Source organism: Carya illinoinensis, chromosome 3, assembly GCF_018687715.1.
Source record: "Carya illinoinensis cultivar Pawnee chromosome 3, C.illinoinensisPawnee_v1, whole genome shotgun sequence".
In the NCBI taxonomy this organism is placed as follows: domain Eukaryota; kingdom Viridiplantae; phylum Streptophyta; class Magnoliopsida; order Fagales; family Juglandaceae; genus Carya; species Carya illinoinensis.
In genome coordinates, this window is record NC_056754.1 from 4,038,984 (window position 1) to 4,051,641 (window position 12,658).

The following is a 12,658-nucleotide window of genomic DNA, read 5'->3' on the forward strand; positions in this document are numbered from 1 at the left end:
AACTTAAAATAGAAACATCATCCAACCTTTTTATGCCCCGGTTTAATCTTCAGATTTAATTCATGCAACCATTTCATAATTTTCCAAATAATGCAAGAAGCAGACTTGATTATACCTTCATATTTGGCTGAGTTTATTGGACGAAAGGTCTTCCCCAAAAATGTACTAAATTGATTTTTACATGAAATTAGTACTCTGTATAGTGCATACTCTCTAAGAATATTAACGCACGACAACATACTAAACCGCACATTTAAGCATCATTTGCCCACCTAGCAGTGGCGGACCAACGTTATAGTTAGAAGGGGGTGCTCTTGATGAGATGGGGAATAGATTTGGAATGAGAAGTAGGCAATGGGGGTTGTGGGTGGTGCAGAGATTGGCTGGTTTGCTGTGTGTGTCACTCGGATGAGTCGAGTCTCTGTGGGGTTCTGTAATTGTGATGTTCCAACGTACGATTAAAGAAAAATTCTTGGATTCTGAAATGTGGCATTGTCAACTTATAAATTACGTGGCTAAATGTGATGCGTTAAACGATGACAAATCATCTCTGTTTGTATACGTGCGTTTGGTACGATTGAGGAGCTTCGACGTTTTTGAAATAATTATTTCAAGCCTCACTGTCTTTCTCGATAAAAATTACTCAGTTTCAACACTGCTAGTTTTAATATTACACACCGGAATTTGATAAGATGATAGATCCATGTGGGTTTTGCAGGTCATTAGGAGTAATATCAGGAATGACAGGGAGTGGAGGGACTGTGGGGCCAGTCGTGACTGAGTTGTTGTTTTCAGAATCTAGATTCTAGAAGCAAACAACGATCAATCTCCCTCAGGGGTGTTATGATGATCATATGTACCCTCCCAATCACCCTCATCTACTTCCCTCAATGGGGAGGCATCCTCTGTGGCCCTGCCTCTGATTTTCCCAACAAAGTCAATGTAGATTATCACCTGCTCGAATGAGGTTTCAAAAGATGGGAGGAATTATGGGTTTCATTTGTTTAAGCCGTAAGTTCCTTGAAGTCGACAGTGTTTCAAGCTAATGACTGTATTTACTAGAAGGTAAAGAAGGCACTCAAATTGGTTCTATCAGGAATAAAGAAAAATCTTACATGCTCAAAAACAAAATCTAGGAAGCATACAGAGAAGAAAGTTCATATGACTGGATTAACTGCCAATAACCCATGCTGCATAAATGAGTTTTAGTAGAGTATCTATAGAGCGACTTTATTTCATTTATGGTACATTTCTCTGCCGAGTAGCCTGAAGAGAGCTCACCCGAAGAAGAAGAACTGACTTACTGTTGTGGAATTCGAACTTTTGGTTCTTTTCTGTAATGAATCAGGAAGTAATAAATTCCTACTGCAAAGGACGAAAGAACAAAACAAAAGCATAACAATTATAATGATGATGATGATCCACAAATAGTCGTTCATAAATGGGGTGCAAAGGATATCGTTGATCCAAAGCCAAGGACCTTACTCATATTAAAACTTAAAAAACCAAGGACCTAAACGAATGTTTCCATTCATGTATAGAGCAATTGCGGTTTCGCTTCTTTCATCAAAAGTTGCGTAGAAGATACCTGCTGGCCTTCGTTGGATGGGACTATGCTGAAACTAAGCATTAGCACTAAGTCGAGAAGCAGCTAAAGTTAAGTACAGTTGATTAGCCTCTGCAGTTGTTTTTCCAATAATGGTTAAAAGCTCCATTCCTAACCACAGAAAAAGCCTCCTGAGAAAATAGTCTCGGCAAAGTCCACCAACCGCCTAGAATTCCAACCAAAGTGAATTTTTCTTCTTTCAGTTCAACTCTAGCAATGCAGAGGAACTTATAGTCTTGGACTTCAACTTTTTTTGCGTACAATGACTGCAAAGCAAAAGATACTAGTGGTTACAAGTGGGTAAATGCAACCCAAATTAGTGAAAAATTCAAGAAACTTGGAGGAGGGTTCAAGTTGAACCGCCCCCCACACCCTTCCTCCAATCCCTGCACCACACACCCCCACACCCCCCCCCCCCCCCCCCCCCCAAAAAAAAAAAAATTGTATTCTGAGTCAATGTGACCCAACAAGTCCCTCCATCCTCTCCTTAACTATCAATTCTAAATTGTTATGAACCGTGCATGTGACTGACTAAGATGCCAATAAGAAGAAGAGCCATTGAATAATTGCTGAGGACAAACTGGCACAACATGATCGGATATTGTGCCAATTGTCTTGGCTGAGGTAGGTATCCAAATTCAGAAATGAATACACAAGTGGCTGTGAGAAACTGCTGCATGATAAACATGCAAAATACAAAATTGGGAAACAAATAATGAACTGGTCTCTTTTCTGTTCTCTTTTCCTTTCTTTCCTTGTACGTATCATGTGGTAATCTCTATGGCCACAATGGGCATACAAATCGGTGGTCTTGATGACCATTTTTAATATCTATTGGTGGAACCAACTTGCCTCAATGAGAAAAGTACTTGAAACCCCAAGTAAAACATCCCACGTGTCCAAAAAAACTGAAACTAGGAGCTGTATACTGAGCATAATCACATATATATAGCATTTTTGGATACCATAAAAACTGGAGTAGACATCTTTGAGATTTGTATTGCAACAGGTATAAGAAAATATATGTATATATATATATGAAGGCAGATAGGCACACACCTTTGCTTTGTAAAAGTGAGGCGCTTGGCGCATAGATTGATGACATAACTGCAGCATGTAAAGTTTGAAGTCAAGAGCTCATCAAGGAATAGTTGTGCATAATCGTGTTTCTCTTTTAACAGCAATTTTTATCTTTGTTTTATATGCATATAGGCCCACATGAACAAAGAGTCCACTCCTGAGATTTCAACCTCATAGCTCAAATAGGACAATATTGTAATCTATAGCTCCCTCATCCAGCAAAGCCTTAATTCTCAGTTAAATTCAAAGCAGCTGCCCAAATCTAATAGACCATCGGTCTACTCCCAAGTATGTATTACTATATCAACCACTAAATTGTCATAATGGTACTAGTGATGAAGATAATACTCATAATAGCAAGGATTATGCATAAGAATTTATCAACAACAATGAAAATATATATCCTATTAGATAACCACGTACTAATTGAAAGTTAAGTTTTCACATTATGTTCAGCACAATTCAATAGATGTTCATCTTTCAAAAATTCCCCCTAGTTCTTCAACTCACCAAGCAAACACCAAGGGAAGGGTTGCCACCCAATAAACCCCTTTGTGCATTCCATAATCGATTAGAGTTTACAAAGTTCCTTATTACTTATTAGGCTTTCTGTTAATGCATAAATAAAACAAGGTGAAAATGGAATGCATCCTTACCTGATCAACAGAAACGTAGACTGAAAGAGGACTGGGATTTGTGCTGAGGAGTAATAAAATTATTTTAATTGCAATTAATGCAATAGGATGATCCAAGTTCGTCAACACAAAAAGAAAGAAAAAAACAGGTAGCCAGAATTTCCGGGCAAACGTCCAGAAGGCCAGCGGATCTTCTTCCTCATCTGAAGTATCCAGCAAGCGGTGATCATCCATCAAGATATCAAGACCTATATTAATGAAAATATGAAATTCAAAGCATGAAAGTTAACTATGGATACAAGATAAGAGTATTGATACTTGAAAAAAAGAACATAAAACCCATACTACTAGCCGAGGTGTTCTGCTCACCATCCATAGCATAAGCAACATGAGGCCAACAGATTTTTGACCCTAGCGCGACTGACGCACCAAATAGGCATCCAACACTTGGTTTACATCCTACAAGAATGTCATTGCAACAACCCGATTACTGATAGAACAACTGAACAAGTTACATATATAAGGAAAAATTAATATAATGAGGCATGTACTGTTTAAACACTGCATTAGTGAGGACCTCGGTGCATTCACCAGAAAAAGAAAAAAGTTAATAAGCAAAGTAGAAGTTGGGAAACTACTGTTAAACTCGGAATTTTTTTTTTTTTGAAAAGTACACCACGTGACCCATCTCATGATGTAAATCGTTCGAGTTAAAAGGCACCCCCTTCCCAAATAGTGATGCTTAGCCCACTAGATTGAAACAGGATATTCTTGCCTAAGAAATGAGTTCTATCATCACGGTGCCAGCACGAACATCATCAGAAAACCCCAAAAGATGAAAGTTACACAATATAGAAACCATATCATTCCCGCCACTTACATAAACAGATTCTAAAATCTAAACATATTAAGTTCAAAATGTGAAACTTGGATTGGGGACATGGCGACACGCAACTTTCAAGTTTGGATTAAAAAATATACAAAACGTGAGAAATTATTGCAACGTTCACAATTGAACCCAAGACTATACCACCAGATTTTGCATTTATTTAGCAATTTCTAAGCTTAAATAAAAGTGAAAAAATAGATAATCACCCTATAAGCAACAAACTCCTGACGTTCACGCTGTAACACTAAGATTGAATTAAAGTGATGAAAAAACCTGATTTAGACTAAATGTTAGAATTAGATCGAATCACCTGAAAACCAAAAATATCTTCTCTGTGTAATTAATTTATGCTGAAATGCTGAGACACGGTTGCGGAGAACAGGTTCAAGGCCCTTTATCAACGTCTTTAAAGGTTCAAACCTGGCATAGTCTGCGTGAAAGTAATGGAATGCAAAGAAAATCAAGAAAAGCGGTCAATGATGGTTTGGAGAGACAAATTTTGCCAGTGAAATACAGAGAGAGAAAGAGAGACTCACAGAATTTTCTCCACTGAGAGATTGGTGGACGAGACGAGGTCATAAGAGTGAGAGATTGTCTAATTGGACGGAGAAACTTGGCCGCGTGCGCCATTTTCACAGTACCATTTCAGGTTCTGAAAAACTTTTCCTTCGAAAACCCGAACGGATCTCCCGGACCAACGAAGCGAATCTACTGCCCATGAGATAGCTTATGTTTTTTACCACACCTATGACGTTTATTTTGAGAGGAAAACGGGGTTAGCGTCGTCGTTTTGCTTTCCCTGTAGTCTCGTGATTTCTCGTGGATATTGTCACGGAGATTTTAAGGTCGTTAGGGGGATGCCATCGACGTTACAAAGTTTTGGGACAACGATAATGTGTAAAATGCCTATTAAGGCGGTTCTCTAGCTGCTTCTGAAAAAAAAGGGGGAAAGAAAGAGTTGGCGATACTCTAGTTGTTATAGCGACATATGTCATATGAGGCCACCATATGGATAGATGAAAGATTAATATATAAAACAAAAAAAATCTGAAAATGGGTCCCGGACCTTTTGTCTTCTGCTGACATGGGAAGATGTAATTGGTTACTGGAGCTTAAAGTGGAAAAAGGTGTCTAGAAAATATCTTGCTTTTCAAAGATGAAATTGAAATATCAAATATCCAGACGTTCTTTCTTCATAAGGGCTCCCTGAAAAAAGCTTCCGAGGACTACACGTTTGGCAACTGACAGGACACAAAAGATCAGTAAAGAAGTATGCCGCTCTCTGTTGTCTCAATTATCCCAATCTCGGTGCCAATAGTTTCCCAAGTGCATGGCCGTTTTGATACAAACAAGTCCATGTCGAGGTAATGTAACAATCTTAGTAAAAGCTTGGAGTTTTGAGCCTGAATTTGGCAAAGAGCTGTTTGAATTTAAATTGGGAACCATCTCTCTCTTAGAAGTAATCCCTCAGTTGTATGGATCTTGGTTTTCTGTATGTGATTGCACTAATGCTTCTCCTGTCCTGTCCTGTCCTATGGTTTTCAAAGATGGAGGCATAGATGCTCTGTAACCAGATGTTGCAATAACAGAAGAGCAGAGGGAAGAGCAAGAGCGGGAAAGAACTACTATGAATTGCTTGGAGTTTCTGTTGATTCAAACGCCCAGGAAATCAAAGAAGCTTACAGAAAGTTGCAAAAGAAGTATCACCCAGATATTGCAGGCCAAAAGGTCATAACCTTTCAATTGGTTTCATGCAAGGCTACTTAATTGATATATTCTTTCTGACTGCTAATTTGAAGGGTGTTCAATCTTTGTTTAGGGTCACGAGCATACTCTACTGCTCAATGAAGCCTATAAGGTGCTAATGAGAGATGATCTGAGGAGGGATTATGATGCTTCTGTAGGTCACCAGAGAGTACGATATGAAACAAATTACTCTGGCTTAAGTTATAGTTCATGGAAAGGACCCTTGAGACCCCACGCTCTATTTGTCGATGAAAATGCTTGCATAGGTAATTTCCCTACTCAAAATTCGGATATTTTTTCTGTCATTATTGTCCAATCAGGGACCTTTTTTCTCTGAACGTGCAATTGAACTGTTGGTAGGGTGCAGAGAATGCACACACTATGCAAGTAACACATTCGAAATGGATGAAGCTCTTGGGTGTGCCAGAGTCAAAGTACAATATGGCGATGATGACCAAAATATAGAGGTAAAGCAAGTCATATCATGGTTTGAATCCTGCTATAAAGGTTCTGCACCTGGGGATGACTCCAAAACTTGCAGGTATCTGTCGATTCATGCCCTGTCAACTGCATCCATTGGGTAGATAGAGAAGACTTGGCAGTATTGGAGTTCCTGATTCAGCCTCAGCCGAAAGAAGGGTATGGTGTATTTGGAGGAGGTTGGGAAAGACCCGCAAATGTTTTCATGGCAGCCAACTCCTTCAGCAAGCAGTTGAAACAGGAGGCTGGCACTCCAAGAAATGGTAAGAACTTTAATCTCTATACGATCTTATTAGATAGACTGTAACTCATACAACAGGGTAAAGATGCTTATAGCATGCAGCATTGTGCTGTGTTCTCAAGTAATTGAGCTCTAATTTCAGCACGGGCGACTGCTGATGAAGAAACGCCTGCTCAAGCTGAGGCCCGAGCAAACGCCAGCATGAAAATAAAGATGGAGAGAATTTCAAGGCTTTGGAACTGGGTGAACGAAATTCTTGGATAAGACATGTTGAACAGACGAAATTCTTGGATAAACATGTTGAACAGAGACTGAACTATGCAATGCGAAGCAAAACGTCATTTGATCAGATATTATCCGGGAGAAGCATAGAGGTGGCATTTACAGACAACTCTTCGATTATGCGAACCAACTTAATTCACGTCGGATGCGCCAGAAGAAAAGAGGAAGAGGTGCGCTGATGGCAGCTTGCGTCTATCTGAAAATAGAACTAAGGGTAAGAGCGGTGGTTACATATCGTGTATATATGAAAACATAACCAAGTATAGGAAGAAGTGGCTGATTACCACTTTCGTGTATGTGAAAATAGAACTATGTTTTATTCCATCATTATGATGACAAATCTTCAATAATATGTACCATGGCTGTGCCATTGCTACGTAATAATGCTTAGAAGTCCAACACTTAATAACATGACGTAAGTACCAGGTACAATAACGAATCAAACACAGTCAATGTTATTTCACTATTCCATCTAACACAACCACATCAAGAAATTCGCAGTCGCTGCAACTCCATTAGAGCATTTTCTCCAGTCAGTCTCACAGCAACATAGCAAACTCAGGTGATACGAAGCAATCAGATAACATTTAATTGGAAGAACATAAGATCAGCAAAGATAAGTAGCAACATCCCATAACTCTTCACTTTAACGACATTCATCAGAAACAACCCTCCATATGGGCTTGACAAGAGCTTCCATTTCACCCGATTTCCTCCAGATAATAGCACACCTAGTCACAGCCAAAACACAATTGCTTGACTCCTACGTATGTAATAACCAGATTCTTCTATCATATTTCATGCTGAAATGGCCCCCCACCATAAGAGAGCCCCATACAATACGGTTTTGTAATTTATACATTTAATAGAGCCTGCATTTGCTTGTACCAGCACAAACAGAACACTCGTCTGTATCTCCTGCTACATGGCTTAAACAGTGTTGAATCCTGTCATCCACGACATCCTGCAATCACAAACTTTTTAAATTTAGAATGAAATACTCGCTGCCCATACATAAACATAACCAACAAGAACAGTACAAGCAGGAATTCCTCTAGAGTGCCCACACAAGTGCTAATTCTCGTCAAAAAAGTTTTTTTCTTTTTTTTTTTAAAGTTAGGTCATAGGATTTACTATTTAGAGAGAGAGAGAGAGGGGGGGGGGGGGGGGGGGGGGGGAAGTCAATGAACATTTGCAGAAGATACTTTCTGTGTAACCGATCTAAAAAGACCATCAACAGCTATAAAACTAGAGCACGTGGCCCAATCATAAAGTTGAGCCCGTTTGAAGTTTGAAATTTTGGCAGAGCTTAAGAAAAAAAATTTCTGACATCACCCCTGTAGAAAGGGGCAAGAGGAGAATTAATACCACAAGAAGATCGTGAAGACCAAGAGGTGCAGTTATAATATATGAAACACGGGGGTGTTCTTTGGCAGCTTCAGCAGTCAAGGAAGGAATATCCTGCAAAATTACATACAGCAGAAAGCAATTAATCAGGGCTCCTAAATCTATCTTTTATGATATTGAACATTCTAGAAATCAATCCTAATTGAAATCCACAATCAAGTTATCCAAGAGGTAAGCTGAGGTACCTGATGCCAATGTCATCCAGGGAAGAGAAAAAATGGGCTTACAATCACTCGATTTGCACCTTGTTGAACACAAGAACCAAAGGCATCCCTTATAGATGGTTCTGCCAACTCCTAGTCATATTGGAAATAGCTGAACAAATGAGGAACCAGGTTTGAGGACTGAAAAATAAAAGCACCATGCAAAGCAAGAAAGCACTGTGTTTGCCTCAAAAGTCAAAGAGCACCAAGAAATGTTGCTACATGCACCAAAACCTAACAACAATAATGAATACATCAACCATTTACAAAAGGGAAACTAATATGAAGTTTTATTATGGTTTTCAAAATAAAGCAAAATGGTTCACTTAGAATCCATTTACATCACAAGTGTACACTAAACAATCTGTATGTCGAGCTCACAAAGACCTACGGGCAATCAATGAAAGTTCTGGCAAATCCAAATTGTACTCATAATGGGCAAATCTTTGGGCACAGAAGCATAGCTGAAACTGAAATATTTCTGTTTTCCTCGATTTTCATCAAGTAGAAACAAGAATGGACGTAAGAGAAACAGTTGCTCCGTGTTTGGAAAGAGATGATGAGAGAACCTAGAAATCTCCCAGAAATCTCATGTTAGAAACCCAAAAGAAAAGTTCTGTAAATCTCCAAATAGTACAGGATGACTTCTTTTAAGCTGGCCGTAATGTAGTTCATCTAGCAGTGAGCTTCACTGCAATGATAATAGCCACCTTTGCAAAATTACCACTATCAGCAAACAAGGGATGTGCACATTTTACCGAATCTTATGTTCTATAACAAGAAATGGATTCCTAAAGCGTTGCACTGTCAAAAGAGATACGAAAATATTAGTGTGTGCTGCTATATGATCCTTTAACTGTATTGCAGACAACATAAGTTCCCACCAAGATTGCACGGCATTTTTAAGCAACCTGCACATTGAATATGGAAATAATGCTGCCTGGTTGAAACAAGTATAAAGAACAATAGATTTATAAGCAAACTCCTCATAATTCCCATTTGATTATGGAGGCACTGAAAAAAGGAAGGTAATGGGCTACCATTTCCTTTTCCATGGAAATAGATGTGCACAAATGCACCAAACAAGCTAAATACTTTTTTTGAGAAGTAAATAAATTATATTATCAAAAGTAGGCAAAAGCCTGATACAATGTTTAGTTGCCATAGCTAGGTATGATCAATGGATATAAGGAAATCATGTAACCCTAAACCATTGAAATCGACCGCTATGGTCCAAGTACAAAGAGCCAAACAAGCTAAATACTTCTATATTGTACAAACATAAAATTTGATAAATAAGTTGTGACACCTCATATGATAAGGATAAGGATAAGTGTTGTATGGGATCCTGCGTTACTTGTGAATGAGAAGTTCTTACTCTTTGTAAGATTCCAACAAGGCTCAAATTGTATCATTTATTGATCCTTTTAAAGTATAAGTCATGTGGTTTGGGCCTTCTATTGGGACATTAAATAAGTATATTGCTTGAGCTGGTAAATTCAAGCAAGATAACATTGTGGTAATTGGAGTGAGAGATTATTGAAAAGCGCACTAACAAAAACACGAAATACTGTACAAGGATAGTCTCGAAGTGAGAAAGGCCCACAAAAAATTTAATGCAACTTCATAAAACTCATAAAAAGCTATGCATCAAGTAGCACCAAAAGAACCTACAACTTTGAAATCTAACCGTGTCAAAACAACACAATAAACGACTAAACTTTCATATAAGCTTCATAAACAACACGTGAAAGGCTAATGAAATAAAACAGCCTGCCTCTGCAACTTCTCTCTTTTAATAAAATTTGTATGTCTTCCTAAAAGAAAACAAGACCCATTGTCTTAAATTCTTTTCCTTCTCCAAAAAAAAAAAGAACGAATAAATAAATAGATAATACCATATGAGCTGGTTCTACAATTGGGTAACCAGTTTTGTCTCTGAACATTGTCACGAACTCATCTGAAAATTCATATATAAGAGTAAATAGTGAACTCAATACCAAAAAACTAAAAGCCAAACCCAGATTCACTGTTCTCTAGATGAATAAGTTAAGCGAATAATTAGACTTTTTCCGAATTATAAACTTGAAAAAGCAAATACCAAAACTATAACTGTGATGGGCAAAAATCAAGACTTGTAGACAGGAGGAACTAAGTTTAGAACTTACTTAGCATGAGATTCGATTCCTTGCGCCGCGAACCATGGTCAACAATGATCACGCCGTCTCTCTCACCAACCTCATGTGGCTTTCGTTTAATCCCACCATTTGTATTGCTCAAACACATCCTTCTCGACAAGTAATTGATTTTCACGGGGCCCCTTGTATATTCTAGGAACTTGGGTGGTCTCCAGGAGAGGTGCGCTCTAGTTGTTTCGCTTAATGAGGGCCTATGACTGCATCAAGACGAAAGATAAGTTCGTGACTTTCAACAGAGAGATTATCAGGAAGTAAAGAATGGGAATAGAAATTTTGCAACAAATATTAATAAAAGCAAGTTTCTCAATACCTCGTAACTGTAAAATGAGGATGGATGGGCAAAGACTCCATGGATAAATCTCAAAACCTACTGGCAGATTTTGTGCTTTTTTGGTCCCTCTGCTTGGCTCGAGTTTATGCCTGTGTTCTCTTTCGAATTTTGTCGAACATGTTGGGTAGAGCACTGAAACGGCACCGTCTATGCATAACTCGTCTGTTATGATGGGCGCTGAAAATTGAATACCGATCAGAGTTTCACTGCTAAGCGGTTTGTCTAATTTTCCAGTAATAATAGCCCTCCACTTAGAAGCTGACACCTCAGAAATCACACTAAACTCACGTTAGACTCATGCGCATGGGATAGGAAGGCAAAATCACTTCAGCTGAGGTATTTCTTCCGGAACGAACGTGTGCTTCCAGGCGGCTTTCAAAACGTAAAGAAAATGCTACGGAAAGGAACCAAACCAAGGAACGCAAGTGTAGCTTAATGGTCAGATGAACAGGAATACGGAAGCAGAATTCTGAAGCTATCATTTTGATTTATTAATTTCATGTACTCCAGAACATCATGAGAGAGAGAGAGAGAGAGAGAGAGAGAGGGGGAAAAAAAGAGCAAATTTTTTTTAAAATAAGAAGAAGAAGAGAATTATACATGTTGGCAATTTGGCACTGACCTTTAATGGTGCCCAGGAGCAGAAGCCCGCTGAAGTAAGGAAGAAAGCAAATAAAGTTTCACACAGTAGCCAAAACCCCCTTCGGAGGTTCCATATCTCTACCCTTATTCCTCGCTCAGATCTCCCTACAATCACCACAAACCTACCACAAAGTCAACTCTAATTCCGACTTGCAGTCACAAATAGACACCATTATCAGCCCCCTGCGTCCCATAAATAGCTTGTAAACATAAATAATGAAATATAAAAAATACTCACCATACTGAAAAACAATTTGCTGCAAACCCACAACAGGAACTTACAAAAAAATCACTACTTTACCATTCTTCTGAACCAAATGACCATGAGAAAACCAGGGGTTGTGTCGCGATGGGCAAGGGGCTCCGAGCTGCGACGGGAAGAGACTGTGAGCTGCGAAGGGGTGGGTTTTCGAAGGGGCTATGTCGCACAGGGAAAGGGGAGTAATGCTACGAATCAGCCACTGTTTACGGCTGATGCGTAGCACACCTTATGTGTCACTTTTTTTTCTTTTTTCAAAATCAAAACGTGCGTTTCATCGGTTCGAATGCCGCCGCCCTCTCCATTCCGCACCACTCTAAAATTCAAAACTAGCGCTCCTCACTCTTCAAGACATTTCGTTTCGGTTATTTTCGAAGAACATTTTATTCCCTTAACGATGGAGGCTACGAAAACGACGAAGGAAGCGAGAGGTAGAAGAGGTGGAGACAGGAACAAGTCGGTCTGAAGTCTATCAAGGTTGGGCTTCAATTCCCCTTGGGTCGGATTGCTCGGTATTTGAAGAAGGGTCGCTACGCTCAGAGGACAGGCTCTCGTGCTCCGATCTACCCCACCGCGGTTCTTGAATATCTCATTGCTGAGGTACTTTTAGATCCTGGATATACCTTTTGACCTTTTTGCCATTGGCATCTTTTCATTTC

The 12,658-nt window shown here is 39.1% G+C and overlaps 2 protein-coding genes and 1 pseudogene across 5 annotated transcripts; 1 reads left to right on the top strand and 2 right to left on the bottom strand.

The window, feature by feature from the left end:
• Positions 1-1,203: 1,203 nt before the first annotated feature.
• On the bottom strand, positions 1,204-5,079 carry LOC122302617. 4 transcript variants are annotated; one of them, XR_006240491.1, is made up of 7 exons: positions 4,747-5,079; positions 4,521-4,640; positions 3,667-3,780; positions 3,343-3,569; positions 2,666-2,713; positions 1,589-1,872; positions 1,204-1,334 (listed from the first exon to the last, which is right to left on the bottom strand). XR_006240491.1 is itself a non-coding variant. In XM_043113954.1 (6 exons), exons 1-6 carry the CDS (start codon positions 4,838-4,840, stop codon positions 1,672-1,674), a joined length of 804 nt encoding a protein of 267 aa, XP_042969888.1. In that variant the 5' UTR covers positions 4,841-5,077; the 3' UTR covers positions 1,381-1,671. The 4 variants fall into 4 exon arrangements, 2 of the variants coding, with proteins under 2 accessions (XP_042969888.1, XP_042969889.1); XR_006240490.1 differs by having other exon boundaries at positions 1,204-1,365; XM_043113954.1 differs by lacking the exon at positions 1,204-1,334 and having other exon boundaries at positions 1,381-1,872; positions 4,747-5,077.
• Positions 5,080-5,384: 305 nt separating this feature from the next.
• On the top strand, positions 5,385-7,340 carry LOC122302616 (chaperone protein dnaJ C76, chloroplastic-like). The gene is made up of 6 exons (XM_043113953.1): positions 5,385-5,574; positions 5,758-5,938; positions 6,030-6,222; positions 6,317-6,423; positions 6,498-6,699; positions 6,820-7,340. The coding sequence occupies exons 1-6, from the start codon at positions 5,483-5,485 to the stop codon at positions 6,939-6,941; spliced, it is 897 nt and encodes a 298-aa protein (XP_042969887.1). The 5' UTR covers positions 5,385-5,482; the 3' UTR covers positions 6,942-7,340.
• Positions 7,341-7,391: 51 nt separating this feature from the next.
• LOC122302618 lies at positions 7,392-12,658 on the bottom strand (annotated as a pseudogene).